This window comes from Gavia stellata, chromosome 32 (genome assembly GCF_030936135.1).
Source record: "Gavia stellata isolate bGavSte3 chromosome 32, bGavSte3.hap2, whole genome shotgun sequence".
Lineage (NCBI taxonomy): Eukaryota > Metazoa > Chordata > Aves > Gaviiformes > Gaviidae > Gavia > Gavia stellata.
In genome coordinates, this window is record NC_082625.1 from 65,689 (window position 1) to 91,217 (window position 25,529).

Below are 25,529 nucleotides of genomic sequence, written 5' to 3' on the forward strand. Positions count from 1 at the left end.
GAGAGCGCGCGAGCCGCCCTTATATGCAGGCGACGCTGTCTGCGCCTGCGCAAGAGTTGTCATTCGCGTTTTCGTCCAGGCCCCGCCTTTCCCCTCCACCCTGCTCGCCGTCGCCCTTCGCTCCGAGCCTGCGCGGTGCGGGCTTTTTTCCCCCCTCCCCTCGGCGCGTTTTGGCCTCCCCACCATTTTGTGCTGTGATCGCAAGGTTAGTTGCTTGATTGTGCTGTATTCTCCCGTACGTTCAGGCTTGAGGCGGAATATCGAAGGGGCCTTGATGGCGGAGAGTCAGTCAGCGGCCGGGCTAGGGGACTTCACATCCCTTGGTGGGGCCGCGGCTCTCGGCTCAGAACCCGAAACACGGCGGCTGAGCGAGTTGCGAGTCATCGACCTGCGGGCCGAGCTCAAACGCCGTAACCTAGACAGCGGCGGCAATAAGAGCGTTCTCATGGAGCGGCTGAGGAAGGTGAGGCGCAAACGCGGCCGGAGAGGGGGCGGGGGAGGTGTCATCCGGGTCCTTTGTGCTGGGCTCGAGGGCGCTTGGCGCATGCGCGCTCGGGGTCTAGCCCGGAGTCCTGAGTCGGGGTGCCGAGGGAGGCCCTGAGGGGAGCGCGAGCTGGGCTGCTGCTGCGGCAGCGGTGTGGCACCGCGCCACCGTGCCTCTCCGCTGCTTCCCAGCGCTGGTCCTAGGGAGCCGCGGGGTGTCCTTCAGCACCAGCGTGCCCCTTTCCTCGGACTGCTGTAGAGCCGTTGCCCTTGCCGGGACCTCCAGCAGCCCCGCCGCTGCGCTGCTTCTTGTCACCGTCCCGAGCCCCCCAGCGGAGACCCGTGCCGCTGCCCGCACCTCAGCCGTTCCTTTGAAGTGCTACTCTGATTTCACTCCGTGATGGCCCCAGTCTTTTGCTCGTTCCCTGTCCCTGACGTACGCGCATCCTTCCCCGATTTCCTCTCCCCTAGCGTATACGCGCTCCCCTGTCCCGTATCTCTTCTCTTGCTTCCCCTATACACGCTTCAGCTGACTTCATTTCTCCCACCTCTCCAGAATGTATTTTCAGACTTCAGTGAGGCCAGAACAGCATAGTCGGTCCAGACTCTTTTATGCGTTCTAACAGGCCAACATGTTGAAAAAAAAATACTGTCAGATACACTTGAGTTCCTGTAGCAGTCACTTTCAGTTTTACAGTAAAAGCACTTATCTGCTGAGTAGGGAGCCTTGTTTACAGATGAGGGGAACTTTGCTCCTCAATCATAGCTTGATTTGGCTGTGGGGTTGTGTTACAACACCTTACTATTCAGTGTTTCTAACCGCTGATAGGGCTGCCTGGCTATATGACCTGAACTAGGGTGAGACACTATTGTTTCCATCTGACAAATCCTTAAAAATACTGCCGTGGTTTAATCCTAGTAGGCAGCTAAGCACCACATGGCTGCTCAGTTGCCCCCCTCCCCCCAGCAGGATGGGGGGGAGAATTGGAAGTGTAAAAGTGAGAGAAAACTCGTGGATTGAGATAAAGGCAGTTTAATATTTTTTTAAAATGGAAGGACAAAAAAAGCAACAGAGGAGGAAAAAGAAAACCACACCTAAGAAAAGCAAGTGCTGTAAAAGAAAACAATTGCTCACTGTCAACTGACTGATGCTGAGCTAGTCCCCAAGTAATGGCAGCCCCACCAACTTCCACCCCCCCCCAGTTTTATTGCTGAACATGACATCATACGGTATGGAATATTCCTTTGGTCAGTTGGGTCAGCTGTCCTGGCTTGTTGTACGCCTCCAGCCTGCTCACTGGCAGGGCGGTGTGAGCAGAAAAGCAATAACTAAAACATTCTTGTGTTATCAACACTGTTCTCAGCACAAATCCAAAACATAGCCCTATACAAGCTACTGTGAAAAAATTTAACGCTATCACATGGAAAAACAGTACAAATACACACCAACAAACAATACAATAGATGTCGTGCTGCTGTCTCCGATAGGCCATTGAGGATGAAGGAGGGGATCCTGATGAAATTCCAGTGGCTTCAGATCTGACCAACAAGAGAACGCCAAAAAGAACTAGCAAAGGTATGGAGTCTAGACAAATACAGTTCCTTTGTTTCCATGTAGCTAGAACTTAGCATACGATGTTGATTTCTTCTGTTTCATTAGTTTAATTTTTAAAAAAATGAAGTGCTTTTTGTTTTTCCCATGTGGAAAACAGTAAAACTCTGTTGCGTTAGTGAGTGATAACAAGTTTAAACAATAATATGACACCTAACCATACTTCCGTTAGCAAGTCTTGAAACCTGTAGGTAAGACCGTAAGTTGCAGGTGTTTCTATACTTGTGACCGTGAGTGTAGTATTGTGTCAGGTATAGAGCAAGCAGCTGCAGCGTAAGTTCCCGTGGAAAGCTCTGCCAATGTATATTAAGGTGGCTCCACAACATCCCAGCTACTAATTTCCTTGCCGTAGCTATATACATTTTCCTTTTTTCATAGAAGTCCTTGAACCTCCATCACCATTGGGATACGTTTTTAGATGCGAGAAATTACAGAGGGAATAATTACAACCATTGTTGCACAAATAACAAATGTATAACTTTTGTTAGTTTCATATTTCATTTTATAACTGTTTTGAAAATAAACTGTTCTGAAATAGCTCATTAGTGATTTAAGTATATTTTCCTTCAGAAACATTAAATTTTGTGTGGGCTGTGTTACATGTGGTTTACTTGAATTGCTCATAGTCAGTTTTTCAAAGATACTTTCTGAAACTTACTTTTAAGCTGCTTCCTTTAAGATAACAGGGTAAAAATAGAGAAAGAGCAGTTGTTTTTGAATAGCAATACAAGTTTGCTGGTGACAGATGTGCCTAAACGTGATCTGTGTGTGCAAGATCTTAAAAGTGAAGACTAATTCTAAATCAGTTTAATTATTTCATTATTTAAATGGTAAGAGGAAGGTTTTTGTAACAATGATAGGGTGTTTCTTTTAAATGGAACACCTTCCTAGACAGTGTTGATTTTTTAGGTATTGAAGTGTTGTGGAATGAGAGGAGTGTAGCTGTTGAAAAATGTAGCTGGGCTACTTACTCCTAGTTCATACTCATGCCGTTTGCTTGTATCGAGTGGCAAGTCATCCTCCGTTATATCCAGACAGACCCAGACTTCTGAATCAGGGTCTTAATGCCTATTTGTTGAAACAAACTCAGTATTGAATGATAATTCAGTGAAGAGTAGACATGTTATGAAATTTAGTGCTATATCTCACTTCAGTGATACTATTTTTAGGAAGAAAACCAGAAGAAGAAGGTGTTGAAGACAATGGACTAGAAGAAAACTCTAGAGATGGGCAGGTAAGTGAAATCATTATTGCTGTTACTAAGAATATGCATTATTTAACCCACGATAAATAGACATCTACCCTTTTTCTTTCTGTAGGAGGATATCGAAGCAAGTCTGGATACCTTGCAAGATATCGACATGATGGATATTAGTGTATTAGATGAAGCTGAAATAGACAATGGCAGTGCTGTAGACTGTGGAGAAGACTATAGTCCCGATAATATTCTTGATTCTCTGTCTGATAATAAAGATAATGTTGAAGCAGAAATGAAAGAACTTCCAGATCAGCTAACAGAAAATGAGGTGAGTAGAGATCTTTGTAAATTTTCAGAAGGTACTTAATAATTATATGGGCACATGAACAAGTTATTTCAGTGTAAGAGAATATAGGACATGAATGTGTTATTGATTCTATTTTGCATTAACAGCTCTCATGTCCTACTCTTTAAGTGGTAGATGTTCTTGGACCTATCGGAGGCTTGAAATGTTCACAGTTGGCAGGTCACAGCCTTCTTTACCTTGCAGTAAAGTCTTTGCTTGCCATGAAAGAAACCTGGAATTGAAAGTAATGTATTAGTTTCAGTGTTTGCTCTTTCCATCTAGATATTTATATATGGGGGGGAGAGAGAGAGAAAAACGTTTTCAACTCACAGATAATTTGGAAATCTTTTCTGCAGAAATAATGCTCTGGTTTAAAGAATTTATGTTGTACATTTTTCTCAGAGAGATTAATAAAACAAGATCTTTGTGTTGTGCGTTGCCCTGTTCTGACATTGCTGGGCTTTTGACTTACTTTTGAGAGCAACTTGCAATGTCTTTTACAGACCGCACAGTCTCCTGCTAATGAATGAACAGGGTAATCTATATGTTACATTCACTCCCCAAGTATTATCCTTCCTTGCATCCTTCTGGTGTTTTTTTTTTTTTTTTGTAGGCTGTTCAGTCCCAAAACTGAACATATTATCCTTCCTTGCCTCCTTCTAGTTTTGGTTTTATTTTTATTTTAGGCCTGCGGTGTCTGTCTCAACTTTACATTCATTTACCTTCTGAAAACAGTCATTGCGACAACATCCAGTTAACCTGAAAGGCAATTCTCTGGCATTCTGTAAATTAGAGCTGTTGTGAATTATGTAACCAATGAGCTTTGGTTGAGTCTTACCATCAGCTCTTAAGGAAGCAAGATTTTGGGGACGTGTTTTGTTTTTGGAAAGTAGAAACCTAAGTCATCTTCATTTCTAACTTTTATCAGTTAGAAACTAAAGAAGTAAAGAAGTGGGAAAATGGAAAAACGCATTATGTACAGTAACCTCAGAAATGTGAAATAAATTTCCTTTCTAAGTAAGAGTAACTTTGAAGTAAACAATTTCACGTTGAAATTAAAATTAAAGGTAACTGGAGAAAGGTATTTAATCATCAAGAATATTTATATGTTGCTCCTCATTCTTGGGTCACAATCTGAAGTAGCAATTGAGATCTGTCAAATACTGGAAAATATTTCTCATATTATTGCTAGGGAAAATTGAATACAGTAGTATTTCTTCGTAAGCTAACGTTACTTTTTGTAAGAAATGCTATAATTCCTTTTTTACTCTTTTAGGAAGATTATGATGAAATTGAAAACAATTTAGATGCCTCTTCTTCCGATTTAATTGAAATGAAGGTAAATTGAAAATGTAGCTGTATTTCAGATTGTTACTAACAGTATTCACTCTGTGCTCATACTACAAAAAAGAAAACATGACCATAATATGAAACTGTAACAGAATCCAAGACATACATGATCTTGCTCAGAATACAGTCTGTCAAATGAGAACACCCTGTGTTTTTTCCCTACTTTTCAGTCCGCTATGAAGACTTCCACCACATTTGTGGCAAATAAAAATGGTCTTGTACTATTGATTTCTTCTTTCTCTTGCTGATTATATCAAGTAGTAGCTGGGTTTGGTTTTCACTCTGCAGTTGACGTGGTACACAAAGATACTTTGTTGGTCTCTTTAACATTCCAAGTTAGATATAAGAACGCAATTGTGGCTGATATTTTGATTTGGTTTTAATATGCCAGAAAAATTACCTATATAAAATACTCAGTTCCAGTGGATGGTGAAAAAAAATGCTAAATGTAGTAGGTGCGTTTGTGTAGTTTTCAGTCTTGGGATTGGGCAGGGGATTGCTATTGTTCTGTGTTACAAAATACATTTTATAAAATGGTCATTCTATGTTTTTTTCCCAAACAGAAAATGGAGAAGCTACACTTGGAGCCAGGTACTGTTAAAGAAAAACATATTACTGTCTTTTCAACTAATACTTTTTAAACCATTAACTATTAAAAACCCAAGCAAACAAACATAATTTGCATTATTTTTATGATGGACAATCCAGATCATGCAGGGTCATAGAGATTGGAAACCCAATCATATCCCCAGATCTGTGAAGTGATGCTTGTCATCGTTGAAATATTTCCAGTGAAATGAAATGGTTTAAAAACCTGTTAAACTACATAAATGGATTTAGAGAAGTTATTCACAGTTTAAAAGCTAAAGATTCTACTTGTAAACAGATCTTGTGATATCACACACACCTTAACTCTGTTATAAGTAGAGAGCAGTGAAAGCAGTAAAAAGATACTGTAGGGCATTAAAATGTAAAGATTAGTTACTGGATACAGAAGAAAGAAGAGTTTCTTCATGGAAATTTCATACAGATACTTTTCACTTTCTGGACTGCAAACACACTCATGCACCATCAGAAGATGCCCAGTTCTCATGTTGGACTGTCTGCTAAAAGAATTTCACAGAAATTTAAAAATTGAACCCTCAGTGCCTTGATACGTTCAGTTAAGCATCTCGGACTCTGGAAGCTAACTAGAGAAGAAACAGAGCTTGAATGGTTTCATGAAGAATATCAAGGATCAGCCAGAAGGTTGTTGTTAAATCTGTGGGGGCATTTTTCTTCCCTGTAACATTTTAGGGCTGATTTGGTAGTTTGTCAGACAGCAGTTAGCGTGGTAGCTTTAACACTGTGTACACTAGGGTTTTCCAATCTCTGTGTAGCTTAGAAGTTCTCTTGGTGTTAGTGTGGCAGCCATGCCAGTTCCACATTTGTGATTGCTGTATTTCCCTGGTGATTAAATCTTGTGCCATTCTATTCCTGTTAAATCCGTAGAAAATGAGAAAATACTCGACATTTTGGGGGAAACTTGTAAATCTGAACTACTTAACGAAGAAACTTCCGAAGCGGAGCGGCCGCATGCACAGGAAGCAAGTAACGTGGTGCCAGGCAAGAGGCTAGCAGAGGAAGAGGACGCTCTTGCTGCCGCTCAGTTGGAGGAAGATGCTTTAGATTTGGACAGCAAATCAGCACAAGCTATGGCAAGGAAGGAAGCAAAGCGTTTAGTTGTAGCAAAAGGGGAGACAAGTGAACAGACAATAGAGGAAGAGAAACCGGACTCTGAATCTTTAGTAGTAGAGACCCTAAGAGATCAGAGTAGCAAACGCTCCCAAGGCCTGGAAGCCTCTAGTGGGGAAACAGCGGAAAAAGGCGCAGGTCCCGAAGCCAAAGATAGCAAAGAAGATGCCAAGAAAACGGAAGACAAAGCTAATTCTGAGGAATCCCCTGCTACTAAAGAGTCCTCAACCAGTGAGGGCGGTGATCAGAAAAAGAGGTTTGTTTTTTCTCCGTTATAGACCAGATGCTATCTTTTTTTCATTGGTCATTAAGTGATGCGAATAAGCTGTTTCCTTCAATTGGCCACCGAGACTGATGAAATTGTAGCCTATTCCTAAAGAGTCTGTTTTATTTCTCCATGTGCAGATTTTATTTTTTTTTAAACACAGAGGGTTTGATTTCTTTCCTTCCTCAACCTTCAAAGGTTGTTTTCTTAAATTACTCTTATTTGTAAACATCTTCCTAATATAAGTCTGTTTAAGAATCTGACTTCATTATTTCTTGTCAGATTTCTTAAATCAAGTATACAAAGGTGTGTTTTCGTTTGCAACATATTTTCTGGTAGGTATTTAATTTTAGCATTTTTCATTATTTGTAGTTAGTCACTTTTCTTTCTGACTTGAATAATGTGGTGTTTTGTCTTTAGCCCTGTTGAGGAGGACAGAAATACAAAGCTATTTGCAAAGGATGAGAAAGGTATGTTTCTTTTCAAAAATAGAACTTTAATGATTGCTTGGAGAAACTGTTTTTGTATTGGATGGGGTATTTCAGTGGAAAAGCGTTGGAATCTGTGCAGTTGTTAAATATCATAAATTATTGACCTCTTTCTGGATTTTCTAAAATCTATTTATGCCAAAACTATTTTCCTTTTATGCATTTTGTAAGGATATCTGTGTTGCACCCTTTTGTTTGTATCTTGATCGTCAAAGGTAGATGTTAATACGTGGCAAATATGTCCTTCATGGTACCGAAGATGCTTACCAACAGCTGTTAGTGAGTCAAGAGCCTTTTGCAATTGTGTTTGCTCTACTATACGCTTCTGATTCTTCTGTTTTGCTGAAATAATTTGGAATCTAGTATTCATGTATTTAAATGCCACAGACAGTTATAGCTTAACATTGTCTTCAAATTAGATAGACGTTACTAAATCTTTGTCCATGCAGATCCTATTTACGGTGCAAATATGCATCATAAGCAAGATGAAAATTTCTTGGTCAGTAGCGTCAGGTGCCTGCTCCTTCTTTTCATCATACTTCTTCCTTTTAATACATCAGGCTGCTGAGTCTTTGCAGCTCACCCCCACCTCTCTATTCTCTCCTACCTGACCAGGGCAGAAAATTTTGAACTGACTGTTAACATCCTTATGTACTGCAGGCAGGTAGTTCAGCAGTGTAAGCATGGAAGTTCCAGCAATTCCTATAATAGGCAAGAAACTCATTATGAGATCTGTCTACCTACTGGGCAGGAAGAATTTGTTTGGTTTTAATTGGGTTTTACAACACAGACTGAACTCATTGTTGGCTGCTTTTTGCAAGATCTAGGGTTATAACTGTGCAAGCTACTGGACCTCACCGTCAGCTCCATTAGAGTCTTACAGTCCGTAATCTTGTGTCCTCTTATTTCAGAATATTTAAAGGAGTGTTTTGTGTATGCTGTCATTTACCCAAGGACTCGAGTGTATTTTTTTGTAGACTAGGAAAACTCTTCTTGAAGTTTGCATTCAAAATAGCCTTCAGGAACTTGGGTGTCTGATAACAACCTTGCCCCTGCATACCTTCTTCCAAAGGATATGCTGTGTTCCATAACACTTGTTTAAATAATTTTCTGGCTTAGTAAAAGTACTGGGGAGAGGTAGCTACTTGATTATGTAACTCTTTATGCATGCAGAGCAAAGTGGTTGAGCCCAAAGAAAGGTACAGAACTATATACAAGTCAGTTCTGACTCATACATTGCTATTTCCACACCTGTATGAAAGGATTTTATTTAGGATGAGGAGTTTTCCGTGTTCCATGCATTCATTATGAGAGCTGTATTAATAAGAGTGTAGGAAAAATAAATTTATGAGCTCAGAAGTCTGGGGGACTTAGCAGTCGATTTACGCATTATCTGAAAGATGTCTCCAGTATTGAGGGTTGGCTCCCAATACCTATATCGTTCCAGTTTCTAAGTTGGAGAAGATTTTATAGTCCCAGTCTTTCCTTGTCTTGGAAGTGCAGTACCATTGCAGGAGCACCTCTTTAAGTCTTATGGGAGGGCAAAAACTAGAGATGTTAAGGCTGATAGAAGCTTATTCAAAAAGGACGTTAACATAGTTTAAATAATCTAAAAGATCATCGGTAAAGTAGAAGAAAGTGCTCATTTTTCTCTTTCTCCAGGATGCTGGTGCCAGTGTAACTGCAGGTGGCCATTTTAAAATTCTAGAGGAAGTGTGTGGAGTAAAAGCATCAAACCCACCGGCTCAGCTTTTTGAAACACCAAAACAATGTATCTCCCTTGTCTTTGCAAGCATGACACACCTTTGTCCATGCAGTTCTTGAGACTAGAAGATGACAGGTGTAGATTTAGTCTCCTTTATACAAAAGACCTCTTTTTTTTTTTTTTTTTTTTTTTTTAAGAGATTGGCACAAATGATTGCATGCTTCCTCTCGTGGTTTAGCCCCAGCCAGCAATTAAGCACCACACAGCTGCTCGGTCACTCCCATCCTGCCCCTGGTGGGATAAGGGAGAGAAAAAAAATAAGTAAAACTCGTGGGTTGAGATTAAAAATAGTTTTAATAAGACCAAAAAGAAAAAAAAAAGAATATACAGAACAAGTTCTGTACAATGCTGTTGCTCACCACCTGCTGACCAATGCCCAGCCCATTCCCAAGCAGCAGCCATGCCCCCCCACCCGCGTTTTTCTTCAGCATGACATCATATGGCATAGAATATCGATTTGGCCAGTTTGGGTCAGCTGTTCTGGCTGTGTCCCCTCCCAGCTTGTCATGCACCTGGTAGTGCAGTGTGAGAAGCTGAAAAGTCTTCGACATAGTATAAGCACTGCGCAGCAACAACTAAAACGTCACTGTGTTATCAACATTATTCTCATCCTAAATCCAAAACACAGTACTATACCAGCTACTAGGAAGAAAATTAACTCCATCCCAGCCAAAACCAGGACACTTCCCTAGGGAACTTGTATAAATATTAACAACAATGTTCTCAGATGTTCTCAGAGATAAGCTCATGTTTGAGACAATGACAAAAATTATGAGGAAGTAAGAGATGGAAAGACACCCGAATAAAACAGCATTTTAGAAAGGTTCTGGAATAAACATCTCCCCTTGAAAGCAGTTCTGAGAAATTCCATATATCACAAAAAAAAAAAGGCAGATGGTTTGGAAGCAGGTAGCTGGACTGAAATGTGCTTCACTCCAGTCATTGAAGCCTTGGAACTGGACACTACAGAGACTGATAAAAGGACAGTAAAGACATTTCAAAGGAGACTGTAAACAGTATCCCTGCATTAAGTGCTTCACACTGAAATGCAAACACTAAAACTTGGAGTTCAGCTCAAACACTTTTTAATCACTACACGTTGAGTTTTCAGACTTTACAAGTACATAAGCATTAATAAAATTATCTTTTCTAGTTTAGATGCCAAATTGGACGGGTGTTCTGTAGTTCTTGCATAGTTAAAGAAAGGTAGGTCTTTTCTGACTCCTGTAACTGAAGTCACAGACTTCATATCCCAGCTGTGGAATCTGTGTGGGCAGAAATCAGAGAGATTTCTTTATGGTGAATGTTTTTCCTTGAGAGGTATGGTTAATCTGCATGCCTTCATCGTTCCTTTGGAGTTGAGGAGATAAGGAGGGCAAGACATGAGCATACATGGGTACTAACAGAGTTCCCGCTCTGGCAGGTCTTCTGTCTTTTCCTGTAAGTGCAAGGTTACTGGGATCTATCCAGGAACATTCTGAAGAGCCACAGTTACTTCAGAGATGCCCTAGTCCAGTTTCTTTCTTGAAGAATAACATAACATACTTCTGTTGCACATATCAAAGCTTGTAGTTCCATCTTAAAGTTTTTGGATTTGTAATACCACTTGCCTTCAGGAATGTGAATCATGGGGGGAGAATGTTATGCATTGCATTTAATTAGGTCTATGATTTAAAAAAATAAAAGATTTTTGGAACTGCTCCTTTTAAATTCAGAACTAGTTACTGAAATAATTAGGATTTGGGGTATGTTTTGGTTTTGTTTGTTTGTTTTCCTAATTAGGTCGCACTGCTAGCGGTTCTGGTAGAAACTTTTGGGTGAGTGGACTGGCTTCCACTACCAGAGCTACAGATCTGAAGAATCTGTTTAGCAAATATGGGAAGGTAAGGGGTTTTTTTTGTTTTGTTTGTTTTTTTTCACTTGAAACTGTCTTAATAATACTTCTTAAGTTCCTGTCACTGAAAATACAGTGAAAGGAATCAAATTATCAAAAATGTTGTGGGTATCACATTTTTCCTTGGATATTTTTCCTTGGAAAAAATTGCCGAAGTACATGCTGAATGACTGCTTTTTTATTCTGTCGCTCACTTCTGAACAAATAAAAAATTCCATTTACAGTCCTTTATTTGAAACAGTCAATGAGTGTTTACACACACTTCTGTCTCCTGTGCTGTAGTATAGTATCTTCACCCATTGGAAGTTCACAGTCAACTGTGAATTTAACATTGTTTATTAAAGACTTCCTTAGGACTAAGTAAACCACATGGTAAATGTTGAAACATAATTATTGGGGAATATCTTAAGAATTGCCTTGGTACCTGAAGTTTTATTTTTGTCTAGAGTTGGCAATTGCTTCAAAAAGCACTTGTTTGGGTAGTTTGGAGTGGGGGGGGGGGGTGTCCTATAGTTGTTGCTAATGATAGACAAAATGGCAAGTTAAATCTCCCTGTCAGTTGGGAAATTGAAAGAGCTAGTTTAATACAAGACTGATGACAGAGACAATCAGTAAGAACTTCTGTCAAACTGTTGAAGCCTATTTAAAGATGACTGTCAGCAGATTGTGGTAAAAGAGAACTGTATGTGCTAGCAACCTGCTGTTGAATGTTTAGCTAATGAAAATACTCTAGAACTTACATGCAACTTTACAATAGGTAGAAAAATGGATTAAGTGTAGCACAGCTTTGAGTTTGTCTGAAAGTCGTGAGACTAGTAAAACCTTTTTAACGTTCCTCGTAACAATAAAAATGCAATACTTTCCTTCCATTTATTTGTTCAGAATGCCATCTCGTAACCTGGAACATTGATCGTAGAGATGTACCATAAAATTTTAAATGTAATTTAAAACTATGCAACAGCCAACCTAGCATTTGCCTCTACTTAGATGCCATGGTAACATTTAGTCATTTTAGAAAAATTGCTGTTATTTTCTTTGGAGTATTAGCAGAGGCAAAGCTTCCTAGAAGTAGATGTACATCTGCAATAAATCAGATGCTAAAATGTATGTTCTTTATTCAGCTGTACTTTAAAATACGTCACCTCTGTAAAATATTATTGATTTCTGTGATACAGTGAGCTGTATTGAATATATGAGCATAAGTAAGCACCACTTATTAAAACAGGTGTTTTATGTGGGCTTTTTCAAGTTATACTTTTTGGGGAAAGTTCCTGTTTCTTAAACATTGTGGGTCTGCCTCTTAGCAGTGACGTGAAAACATTTTTTCAAGGGGAGATGGGACTAAGCAGTTCAGCTAATATTAGCATGGGGGTAGAAACTGGCTTACAAATTTTTATTAGGTTTTTACTTCTTTATACTTAAGCAAAATGATGTTGTTGATATAAAGTTAGCCTCTCTTTTTTTTTTTTTTTTTTTTTAAAATGGGCTTTCTTCAGAACAGAATTCAGTCTTTGGCTCCCATCTAGCGATGCAGCTTTTGCAGCATTGCATTGGCAACAGAAGGATGATTGGCTCCAAGCAATGATCCTTTTGTATTTGTTAATCTCTTAAAAATAGAAGTTTCCCAAATGATGATGGACAGCAAAAAAACAGAGTAGATATGGAGCTTGTACTTCTTGCTGTTAAATGGTGGGCACTTGTTACAGTGAATGTAATACCCCTTTATTTTGTAAAGGTGGTAGGTGCAAAAGTGGTCACCAATGCTCGCAGTCCTGGTGCTCGCTGTTACGGTTTTGTTACGATGTCTACAGCCGAGGAAGCAACAAAGTGTATTACTCACCTCCACAAAACAGAGTTACATGGGAAAATAATTTCTGTAGAAAAAGTGAGTACTGATCCTCAAAGATATTCCATTACCATCAGATTGTACAAATGACTGAGACCACATTCTCAGCTGATGATGTGCAAAATAAATTTCAGGCAAAAAATGAACCTGCTGGGAAGAAGCCAAGTGAAAAGAAAGAGAATGAAGCAAAGAAAGAAACAGTCAGTGAGAGGTACTGTTATAAAAATTCTCTGTCCGAAGGTGTTTTGCTGTTCTTCAGTCTATGTTGATTTGTCAGGAAAAACAAAGTTACAGCAAGAATTTCTGTGGCAAACATTCAAAAAGCGATAGATGCATTTCTCCAACTTCTACTGCAAGATAAACTTATGTTGATGTTCACTGCCTAACTTAAGATGTTTCTGTTATGTGCTTTAAGGTAGGCAATGGAAAGTTGCATTTTCAAGCATACCTTTTAATTTAGCTATATTTGGTTTTTAGTAAAGATTGTGGTGCTTTCATGTCACAAATCTATAGGAAAGGCCATTTGACAATTTGATCAGTATGTCGCTGTTTCTTTGTTAAATTTTTCTCTCATTGGAATAGGGCTTTCTCAGGTGGTTGTGCTCACAAACAGTTAAAGATCAGTTGTCCAAGATGCTGTTTGCAGAACATGTTCCTCTTCAGCATTATGCTTTTTCTCTCTAGCATTACTGAAAGTAGCCGAAAAAGACACTAAGAGAGTGAATAAGACACTAAGTCCTTTGCTTTAATTGTCTTCTTGAGGCATAACTCCTATTAAATGCTCTTTGCTGAGAAGTTTTTGCCTTTATTTCACCTAGTTGCCCAACAAAAATGATTCACATTGGCACTTCATAATTGTCCTGTTGTATAAGAAACTTTGTGGGCATTAAGCACACGGTGGTGTGATTTTTTTCCTTTTGCCTCCAGTTGAGATATCTGAATTACGGCCAAGTTTTTATGACAACTGCACAGCATGGTCTGATTGTCTTAATTTACGGTGTAGGAAGTTGCAGAAGGAAATGTTTGGAAATCTAATTATGACTGTCTTATCACATCAGAATTCTATTTGTTACTGTGTTGCTAGCATTCTCCTCTAATTTTCTTTTCTCTTACTCTGTATTAGTCTAATCTATATCAATATCTATCTATAGACCTGGCAGTGTTAAAAGGGATGAGAAATCTGACCAAAAAGATGATCCTAAAAAGACAGAAGACAAAGATGAAAAGGAAAAAAAAGATAAAGATGAACTGAAGTCTGGCTCATCAGATCAACCTAAAACAATTAAGTCAGGTAATTTTGCTATTCTTTTTTTCATAGAGTAAAAGATGTGATGAGGTATGAATAATTAATTGTAGGCTGTTCTTTCCAGAGAACTGCCAATATTCTAGAATTATTTCCAGTTCTTAGGTGGAAATCCAGAAGGTATAAAGAGGCGGGGGGACGGTGTTTGACATTGTGTCATCCTTAACAGAAGCACTTGGAATAAATGTAGTGAAAAAACGATTTTTGAAGAGAGGTTTAAATGCCCCCATTTTAGAGAACATAACTTCTGGTATAGCAATGAGTGGTGTAGGTTATGTAGTTTGATTGTTTTTTCCATCTCTTTCCGCTCAACCTCTGATTTATTTAGGAAGTAAAGGAACAGAGAGAACAGTAGTAATGGATAAATCCAAAGGAGAACCTGTTATTAGTGTGAAAACATCGACTGCATCAAAAGACAGAGTAAGTAATGTTTCTGCATGGGAAACATTATGTGTCAGTTTTCCTTAGAAACAAGTACTGAATCCTGCTAAGCTACATGTAACCCACGCTTGTCTTACTGATTTGTCCAGTTAGAGTTTCTATAATGTGGATTTAGATCTTAATTAGTAAAATATCTTTCATATGGCTGATACCATATTCAGCAATTAAATCCTGCCAAACAAATGTGGGAAGGTAAGTATTACTGTGTTAATATATGGTGTGTCTGTAATGTTAAAAAAAGAACAGCTTTTTTTTAAAAATGGGGGGACCAAGCTTTGAGACATGATATTTATGAATGGAAACAGAGCTTAGAGTATTGTTTGTGACAGTTGTCCTTTTATAAATGTACTCCATTAAGTTTCTCTACTTCAACATTAAATACAGAGCATTAAGAGCCAGGATCGCAAATCAGAGAGCAGAGAGAGACAAGGCATTGTGCCATTTGACAAAATTAAAGCACAGCGAAAAATGAGGGAGGCAGAGCAGCGCCGGTAAGAGCAACAGTGAAATTGTTTGAATTTTTTTTTTTTTTCTTAGAATGAATATAATTTTCTTTTGATTAAGATGATTAAAAGATAAAGAGGGATTTGATTTGGTTTTTGCTTGTAATTTGTTATGTGTTTGTGGGTCATATATCTATTGAATTGGGAAGGCTCCAATTATTGACTCAGTTAATATTAAGCTTGAAATTGTGTTTGGGAAAAAAAAATGCAGTTTGTTTTTTGTTCTTTTTCCATTTTGTAGATTTTGTGGTTTAGATTGATTTAAGTATGCTGCTCTCCTTAGCTGAGCATGCATTATAGTAGAGATGAAACAATAATTCTAAACTTGCTACACTCAAATATACAGGGAAGGACCAGGAGAAAAGTTGTCTTTCTCAGAGTAAGACCTTGTCATTCTTGTCATAGCATTCAAAGTCTCCATAGTGTTTGAAATAAAACAAGATTAATATTTTTATATTTAAATACATTGTGTCTATAGAGAAACTGGGGGATTTTCTAGCAACCCTTCAAAGTTTCCACATTGTATCTTTTTAGTTAAGAGCTTAATTCAGGTATTTAATTATTTTTGGAGAGCTTTTATTTCTGTTTGCATGACCTTTAATACAGGATAAAGGTGGTAATGGCCATTCTTCAAATTCCTTGCTGAAACTGTGACCTGAATTACATGTTAAAACACTTTCCACACATTACAAAACTTTTATTAGTTACCTAAAGTAGGTTGAATTGGACAGGGAAAAATGCTTTCATCAATCTACTCATAGGTAGATTTCTCAGCCTTAGTGGAGCCATACTATCCAGCATACCATTCTGGCTTCTTCAGAGTTGGATATTTTATTTGAGTAGAAGGAATGAGCTTGGGGCATTTGGATTCAAATTCTCCTGACCATACAGGATTATTTGCCCCCATAGGTGTGTTTTGTGGGAGTGATATGATCAGTCTCTAAATACAAGTAATTCGTGTGTATGCTGAGTGTCTTCACTCCGTGCCCTCCCTCCCACATCCCCCCCCCAGGTATAATTTCAAGGAGGCAATGCGTGTTTGCAGTCACTGTGGTTTTAATTCTTAATACTTCTTTTTCCTTTCTTTTTTTTTTTTTTCCTTTTTAACTTCCTTTATTTGTTGAAGTATTAGATCTGTAACCTTTTGTTTCTGTTAAAATAGCACACGTGAGCGTCGGGAGAGACAACAGCACCTGCAGACTATCCGAGAAAGAGAAGAAAGGGAGAGACTTGAGATTGCTCGTGAGAGACTGGAAATTGAAAGGCAGCGTCTTGAACGAGAACGGATGGAAAGAGAAAGACTGGAAAGAGAACGAATGCACATAGAGCACGAAAGGAGAAGAGAACAAGATCGCATTCAGAGAGAAAGAGAAGAGCTGCGACGCCAGCATGAGCAACTGCGCTATGAACAAGAACGTCGGTCTGCAATGAGAAGACCGTATGACATAGATGGCAGGTAAAGCCAGCAAATACAAATGATGCAAGTGGAAAATGTTGCTGCCAGGTTCTGTCTCATCAGCCTGTGCTATAGAAAGCTAACCGTATGCTCTCAGCTTCCATTATTCAGCAGTTGTTGATTGCATTGAGATGATCATGTTTAATAGCCCCAGTCAAACTATCCTCTCTGAGGTTTTTCAACTCCCTTTTGAACTTAATTACCCTTCTTCTGGTTCGCACAGTTTGGAAGGAGGGAACAATATTAAAAGTGATCATCTTGACTAAAATTAGTATGTTCTCCCTTTCAGGAGAGATGATCCATACTGGCCAGAGGCAAAGCGAATGGCAATGAATGATAGGTACCATTCAGACTTCAGTCGCCAGGATCGCTTCCATGACTTCGATCACAGGGATCGTGGCCGTTATCAAGACCATTCAATAGACAGGTTGGTGTCTTACCTCCACTGTGTTGCCTGAAATCAAAAGACAAAAATGCATTTAATGTCACATTTTGCTGCCTTTACTGTGTGTTTGGTTTGCATTTTATTTTTTAAGTGTGGCTTAGTGACTGTGGACTTTTTCTTATATAACCATGAAGAGATCTGTACTATGCCGTGAGTTAAACCTTCTGGCAGGCTTGTTCGGAGTGTTCTGCTTGCAGTGCTGTTTCACACATTTGTAGGATTTTGAAAAATTTCTAAATAATATTGTAGTCACCTAGCATCTTAACAGGAATGTTCTGGTTTATACCTTAGGACTAACTGGGTTTTCCAGGAGTCCAAAATGTGTCATGGTTTCCATACGTTCCAGCTGTTTGTGCCTTTTGTAGATAATGTTGGCACTATATGGAAGCAGGATTTCTCATCTGTGTTGTTACATAGATGGATTTTTATAGACTGCTCTATGTTTTACTACCACAATCTGATTTTAATTATCTGTTCGTAGGAGAGATGGATCAAGGACAATGATGGGAGATCGGGATGGACAAGTGAGTTGCTTTATAAAGCTACAGAAACATCTTAGTTTCTTAGAACCTGGTTTTCTATAGTGTGTGTCAGATTAAATTTCAGTAGTTAAGAATTAAATTATATCTCCCAAAGTATGTGTTAATAACCAGATTGTCTTGTTTTCTTTAATAAGATGAAATTTAGTTCAAAGACATGTTTATTATAAAAGTTAGATATAGTTATTCTGATACAAGTCAAACAAAACAAGTGAATTGTGTCAAAAAGGTAGAGTCCAAAAGATTGTGTAGAAAAGGCAAAGGTACAAAGTACGCATAAAATTAACTCTGTGAGGCTGCATGGGAACAACAGCAAAACTAGTAGAGATGTTTGCATGTTTTTGAGGGCTGGGGGGAAAGACCCTCAGGGCACATTCAAGCAGTGAGAGATTAATTTTGTGGAGTCACGGAATCCTCAAGTGCCCTTTGCTGATGGCTAAGCTGTGAGACTCAGAAGGACCTGTATAGGCTGGAGAATTGGGCAGAGGGAAATTCCATTAAGTTCAACAACAGGAAATGCAAAGTCCTGCTCCTAGGGAGGAATAACCCTGTGCAGCAGTACATGCTTGGGACCAGCCAGATGAAAAGCAGTTTTGCAGAGAAGGACCTTGGAGTCGTGGTGGACAACAAGCTGACTATGAGTCAGCATTGCACGATGCTGGCAAAGAAGGTCAGTAGCATCCTGGGCTGCATTAGGAAGAGTGTTGCCAGAAGGTCAAGAGAGGTGATCCTTCCTCTTCACTTGGGACCCATCTGACGTACTGTGTCCAGTGCTGGGCTCCCCAGTACAAGAAAGATAAGAGCTCACTGGAGTAAGTGCAGCCCAGGGCCACTAAAATGATTAAGGGCCTGGAGCGTCTTTTGTATGAGGAGAGGCTGAGAGACCTGGGACCGTTCAGCCTGGAGAAGAGAAGGCTTAGGAGTTATCTTATCAATGTGCATTAATATCTCACAGGAGGGAGGGTATGGAGAAGACAGAGCCAGGCTCTACTCAGCAGTGTCCACTGACAGGACAAGAGTCAATGAGCACAAACTAAAACACATGAAATTCCATCTGAAGACAAAACAAATCACCTCTTTTTTTTTTTTTCTTTTTTTTAAAAAAAAAAAAAAACTGTGAAGGTGGTCAAACACTGGAACAGGTTGCATGGGGAAGTTGTGAAGTCTCAGGCTGTGAAGATACTCAAAACCTGATGGGAGACTGTTCTGGACAGCCTGCCCTGGCTGACCCTGCTTGAGCAGGGGGGTTGGACTAGATGATCTCAGGAGGTCCCTTCCATCCTAAATGATTCTGAGATTGAGTAATTACAGCTGGGCAACTTTAAACAATTAGAGAGTCTGTTGTGGGCAGTCCTGTAAGTGTTACTTGCCTTTTAGCATTATCCAGATGAGCGCCATGGAGGGCCAGACCGTCATTCACGAGACTCTCGGGAAAGTTGGGGTAGCTATGGATCTGACAGAAGAATGAGTGAAAGTAGAGGGATACCCCCACAGTCACGGTTAGTATGCTTAACTGAAAATATTTTTTCTTGCACATTTAAGGAATTTTTCCATACATGAAAGTGGGCCACAGTTTTTGGAAGTACGATTCTTTTTTTTCAACTTTCACCCCTGAATCTGTTCTCTGTTGGATGGACTACAAATGAGTAGCTCTTTCAGCTTGCTTTGTGCATCAAAACATGCATCTTGGCATGATTTTTTTTAACAACTTCACATCTGAAAGTCTTCATGTTTTCAATTAATTTTATCTAACACTACTATCAAAGCTTGATATTTTCAGGGCAGTGGTTCTTACCCAGTTTGTAGTTGTTGGAAAGGAAAACAAGTTCATAAAATGCTTACAGATTGGGGGTGTGGGGGGTGTGTTCTGAGGTTTTGTGTTGTGTTTTTGGTTTTTAATAAGTCTGGTGAGTAAGCCAGCCTACAGAAATGACCAAAAATAAATTGACCGGTCGAAACAAGCTAGGATGTTCGGAGTAAACTGAGACATCAATGTAGCATAAACCACATTAAGAAAATCTTACTTTCTTATTTGTTGTGTTAGTTGGATTGAACAGAAGGCTTATTACTGAGATTTGACTTAACAGATAGCAACATAAATACAAGATTTGCACATACCTTGGTAAAGCATTTGAGTAAGTTTGCGACTTAGTTGTTTTACTTGGATCTATTTTGTGTACTGTGACTAATGTGAGAAGGTATGAATTTCATACTTTTGCAGGGATGGACGTGATTGGGGAGATCACGGTCGAAAGTTTGAAGGACATCAAGATCGTTCATGGCAGAGCAGTGTGGATGGAGGCATGATAGGACGGGATCATGAGAGATGGCAAGGTATGCTTCTTGCACAACAGCTCATTAGTTGTCCTATGTAAAGCAGAAAATACAGGCATTATTATCCTTGGAGATGAAGTAAAACTATTACTGTGGATATAAAGGAAGCACTTGAACTTTTTCAGGTGGAGGTAGAGGCAGACCTGGCCATGTGATGCATCGTGGAGGCATGTCAGGGTAAGAACTTAAAAAAAGCAAAGTGTTTGTTTCCCTTTTAAGGGGCATCTCTTCTATTTAAATTGGGCAAAGAAACATCTTATGGGAGCATCAGTTACCTGATTTGTTATTTAAATGTCAAGGAATAATAAAATCCTATGATTTTTTTGTAGTGCATCTTAATGAAGAGTGAAAAAATCACGCAAAAAGTTTTAAAAGAAAACCCATTATATCAACCTCACTACTGGAGTCATAAGAGAAAATTAAAATGTCTGAATTACTTTCTAGGCGTGGAGGTTTCATGCAAGGTGGCAACCAAAGTCAGATGATGCATGGAGGAGGAATGCAAGGAGAAGGATTTGCTGGCCAGGAGAGAGCAAACAGACCTAACGATCCTCGTTTCAATCGTCGCTACTGAATGTGTTTTTAATTTTTAATGCAAGGTGGCAACTGAAATGAATCTGTTACCCAGGGTTACCATTAATTGTAACTTACGGGCTACTGTAAGTGTAATTTTTTTTTTAAGCTGCTGCCATATTATGTCACTCAATCCAATGTGAACTCATCTGTTTTGTAACGTGTTGTTCATATCCCATTTAAAATGTTTGTTAATGAAGCATTCCATTTTCCATTAATAAAAGCCAGTTTACAGTTAATTGCTGTGTTTCAGCAGTCCCTGGAAAACTAATTTATTCAGCTCTATGTTAAACCATGTAACTTTCTTTCAAAGGTGAAGTATCAACATGCCTTACAGGTGTCCCTTTGCACTTTCAGTAGCACACAGCTCCCAGAAATACACTGAAATACTGTGTTACTTCAGACATGTCAAAATTAACTAGTATACACACCAGCATGAGAGAATGTTAGTAGACTGCAGTTGTCAAAGTTCAAACACCCTGCCACTGCAAAATTGACTTAGGATCCTGTAGGACAAGTGGTGAAGAATTTTTTTCATCTTGTCTTATGTTGGTAGGTACTGTGCAACATAATACTCTGAAAAAGGCTACATACTGAGTTACCAGCACAGCTTCTATAAGAGAAAATGCACAGGTACTTGTGAAAGTAATGACTTTTAAGTGCAAGTCAGAATATTTTTTGTTTAGCTTCTGATAGATCAGGGTAGTCCAAAGTTCCACCAATTTCAGGCCAGTAATTTTACCTAGCAATCCATAATTTACTTGAAGAAGTAGATTAGAAACAGCCAGCGGCTGTGCTTTGGCATCATTTTAAGAATGTGTTGAGAACTAACATGATAAAGATTGGTGCAAATGTTCTGTTGTTTTGTCATATTCTAATTTTAATTTGTCTTTGTGCAGTCATCTCTGGAGCAACATGGCCTTAGCGTTACCCACCAAAGATGGCTTTTGTGATGCCAAGGGAAAAAATCCTGTTACTTTCATTAGTAGGGTCACTGGGTTTTTTTCCATCTTCAGAGATTTTTTTTTTTTTTTTCCCCCCCCTCAGTTACCTAAAGATTTTTTTCATTCATTTCCTACAGCCTACATTGTTATGGAAAGTGAAACTCTTCAGGTCTTTTCCATCAAGGTTGAGACTTCCTACACTGGAGAAGGATCCCTGTGGACAAACCATCTAAATTCTAAAAAGCTGCTTTGATTACAGTGGGGAGTTGCCTGAGGCTGTCTGGATCACACGGACATAAACCTCAGTGTAAAAGTTAGGGGGTTTTTTTAATGGTGAAGCTAAGGCCCAGAAAGACTTGAGTCATTTGTTCAAGAATACACACTAGGAATGCAAAGAGAAAGAATAGATTTCCAGACTGCTACGCTTAGTAGCAACTAACTAATAATTCTGTGGGTCTGGATAGAATCCAGTGCCTCCTTGCTTTTAATCCTTCAGATGTTCACCTCTGATACAGAGAAAGAAAATAGCAGTGACAGCCCCAGACCTGCTCTGCTTTGCCTTTCCAAATTCAGATCATTGACCACTAAGCATGAGGACAAGGGAATCACTCCCACTAGATAGAACCTATGGTTGTCCCTATTATTGTATCTGGACCTTCTTTGCAGGAATTGCATGGAAACGTGAAGCTCCAGCACAACTGACCTGTCCATTTAGAGCTTTAAGGAGAGCATCTTTCCTTGTCCTCAGCAGGTATGTAGCATCCCAAAAGGAGTTAATGAGATTTCCCCTCCAGCCAGGGCAGGCTCTATTTACAGCACCACACAGTCATTTATAAGCATGAGGAACACTGCCATCTCTTGGTCTACTATTTAAGGAGTTTGGAGAAGTCGAAAAAGTCATGCCTGTGACTCAGACCATTGCATCAACAACTTTCGTAGAGACTGACACCAAAGGGATAGTATTTTACCATCTGGGGGAGATAATTATTCTAATAAAAGAACCTTTTTGACCACCATGGGAGGAAAAAAAACCAACAACCAGCCAATCAAACTGAAGCCTCTCATTATCTCATTATGATGTTTACTGCATCTGAAAATCATATTTACTTTAGGATGAAGGCTTTTTTCTCACCAGGTTTTTAACTGAACTGCATGTCCCTCTAGTTGCGCTAGATGGCCACGCTGGCAACATGCATGTTTCTGACACGGTAGCAGCCAATCCCTCAAACCTTGACACCCAGGCAGTGGCTATCATATCTGCCCAGTCTTTATTAAATCCAGTGCACGGAAATGATGGGACAAATTCTGGTTTTGGGTTTGTGGGTTTTTTGGTTTGGTTTTTGCCTGGTGCAAAGATTTCTATGGGCTATTAAAAAAAAAAAAAAAAAAAAATCCACCCAGCATAGGTGGAAACAAAGCCAAACAGCTGCCTTCTATTCCCCAATCCCGAATAAACTCAGGAGAGAGACAATGTGACCCAACTCTAGCAGAACCTCAGAATGTCCACTACTGGTGTAAGTAGGCAGCATCTCTGTGGTTAATTACTGCTGTAATCAACTGCTGTAACTTGTAAAGCACACAGTAAAACATAAATATGCTGATTCACTCAGGTTTGCATAGGGCTTTTTTTTTTTTTTCCAAACAGCAAATGTGAGTTCCCTGATTTTAAGAAATCCTCATTCATTGAACTTTTGCAGGCTAGAGTCCTCCAGGTAGTTCTAATGAATGTTACCAAAAGCATTCAGGTGGTTTTTTGTTTTTTTTTTTAAGTCTGTTAAATTAATCAAAAACAAACAAAAAAGTGATTCTAATACTGCTTATGCCTGCCTTACTCATCAACCTTACTGCCTCTGCAAACCTGTTAGAAGTCTCAGCAATGGAAAGACAACTTCTAGACCAGTCCCAACCTTTCTGGTCCTTAAAATGAAACCAAATGAAGCATGCAAGCTCTGTGATGAGAAAAGCTAAGTAATTGCATTCAAAGGAGGTGGAATAATCCTACTAACTGAGAAACAAAAGCCAGGTGTGTTTTATCATTCAAGGCACTATGGCTAATGGTAATCTCCCAGCGATTTCAACCTCACAAATAAAACCTGGCCTGCAGATGAAGAATGTTTGATGCTAACAAGCATGCAAGCAGTATCCTGAGCATTTGCCTGTTTCCAATTTAACGGTGCCCTCCAAGGAAAGAGCTAGTTACCACAGTGCAGCAGAGTGAGCTGCTTGCCCTACCATGTTTGTCCCTCGGTATTTTAGTTTAGTTTTATTCAGTGTTGCTGTTGTGGCCTCTCAAGTTGGTAGTTCAGGTAAAGAAAGTTTTTGCTTATGTTTGTCCGATCTCTGAAAGCTATAGCAATGTCAAATGTAGCTCTTACTGAGTCTGTCAGCTGCTGCTTGTTTTGCAAAGGAAGAGAGACTCCACTGGGGCTAGCTAATTGAGTCACCTAACAGCTCTGTCCAAATGGAGAAAAACATCTCCAAAAGTTGTGTGAGGTTCACGTTTGACCTGGTATTGCATAACTCGGAATGAAACTCGGAGAAAAACATCTCCAAAAGTTGTGTGAGGTTCACGTTTGACCTGGTATTGCATAACTCGGAATGAGTGGTCTGTGCTGTTAGCGTAGAGGAACTTTCACAGCACCTAGCTATTAAAAGGCCACCCTAGCATGTCTACACTAGAAGCCTAGCCTCTCTTTATCATCAGTGGAGGGAAACAGTTTCTAACTGTTTTGGAGGCTTTCACTCATTTTGGAAGTCTGTGTAACTAATCTGATGCCATAATTAAATGGCATAAATCCTCCATAATTCATGTTTACTTCATAAACATACTAAAGATGCTGGTGGTGCAGGGTGTCATCTGTGCTTCTTGGGAACAGTGCTGGAATGACAAGGCTGCAGGAAGTGTGAGGATGAGAAAGTACACCTCATGCCAATTCTCTTGCCTTAAGCAGGCAACTGAAGCATTTGTGCAAGCCAAACTAGGATGCTTAGTAAGTGCTGACATACAAGAGAACTGTATTCACTTGTACATACCTTTCTCTTCTGTTTAGTAAATAACTTGAATTACTTAAGAGCATTCATAAAATACCATTGAGAAAGCATATTACAATGAAGACGCTTTAGAAAGCAATCATGAAAGGGCAAAAAAAGTGGTAGAGAAGATCATGAAAAGCATGGAGAACTGAAGTTCCAAGCATGCCAGAGGTGCAGTATTCTACCTATTTGTACATAGTGTGTGTACATAAACCAAGACAGTGCTTTGTTTGAAGTGATTACATCTTGTTTTTAGCAAAAGCTAGAGAGATGAAGACTCTCTCGATGACAGTGTCAGAATTTTCTTCGTAGGAGGTCTGGCCTGGTGGGATGGGGGAGTAGAACCATTCACTGGAGTCCTGAACCTCACTCTACCTCTCCCCTTATCTTCTGGGACATTCAAGCTGAGGGTAAGCGTTTTCAGAAAAGACTTGAAGATAAGCACAGAGGCCATCCTGGAGACAGGACATGATTCTTTTATTACTTACAGTGATTTGCAAGGCAAAAATGAAACACTGCTCTGGAAAATCAAGTCCTCCATTTTACCAAAGAGCAGTGAAGGGGCAGTCAATGGTAGACTGAGCGTCTCATGCAGACTGACCCTTACTCTAGCGGGAGAGATGGGAGGTCTGTTCCCATAAACTCACATTCCCAGTGCATCTCTAGCTGAGCTATTTGTTATGTGAGATGTGCTGCTTTTCAAGGTCAGTTGCCTAAGCCACAGTGAGCTCATTACACACAGGCTGTAAAATGGCAGACAGCTCCTGTCTCACAGCTGGAGTTAATTTGATTATGTACTGTAATTGCCAGCATGCCCAGGAGCCAGTCTGCTAAATAGCAGCTCTGCACAAGTATCTTAGCTCCATAATTTTCTGGTGTGTATGCATGGGTAGCTGTGACAGAAACTCCTGCTAGAAAAGCTGTGCTGCTTCAAGGGCAGTTGCTATTGGGAAGCCAAGGAAGAAATGGGGATATTG

The 25,529-nt window shown here is 39.5% G+C and overlaps 1 protein-coding gene across 1 annotated transcript; it reads left to right on the plus strand.

Annotated features, from left to right (window-relative positions):
• The first annotated feature begins 121 nt into the window (after nucleotides 1-121).
• On the plus strand, nucleotides 122-20,816 carry LOC104259663 (scaffold attachment factor B1). The gene is made up of 21 exons (XM_059831923.1): nucleotides 122-463; nucleotides 1,972-2,059; nucleotides 3,265-3,329; nucleotides 3,415-3,621; nucleotides 4,916-4,978; nucleotides 5,553-5,580; nucleotides 6,481-6,979; nucleotides 7,409-7,458; nucleotides 11,024-11,124; nucleotides 12,871-13,020; nucleotides 13,116-13,192; nucleotides 14,133-14,272; nucleotides 14,613-14,704; nucleotides 15,110-15,216; nucleotides 16,391-16,684; nucleotides 16,974-17,111; nucleotides 17,611-17,653; nucleotides 19,046-19,167; nucleotides 19,890-20,002; nucleotides 20,128-20,179; nucleotides 20,447-20,816. The coding sequence occupies exons 1-21, from the start codon at nucleotides 275-277 to the stop codon at nucleotides 20,574-20,576; spliced, it is 2,748 nt and encodes a 915-aa protein (XP_059687906.1). The 5' UTR covers nucleotides 122-274; the 3' UTR covers nucleotides 20,577-20,816.
• The last annotated feature ends 4,713 nt before the right edge of the window (nucleotides 20,817-25,529 follow it).

Coding starts and splice junctions, on each gene's coding strand:
- LOC104259663 (XM_059831923.1), top strand. CDS start 275: ATGGCGGAGAGTCAGTCAGCGGCCGGGCTAGGGGACTTCACATCCCTT. Junction 3,330..3,414: donor AAAACTCTAGAGATGGGCAG/GTAAGTGAAATC, acceptor TTCTTTCTGTAG/GAGGATATCGAAGCAAGTCT. Junction 14,705..15,109: donor CGACTGCATCAAAAGACAGA/GTAAGTAATGTT, acceptor CATTAAATACAG/AGCATTAAGAGCCAGGATCG.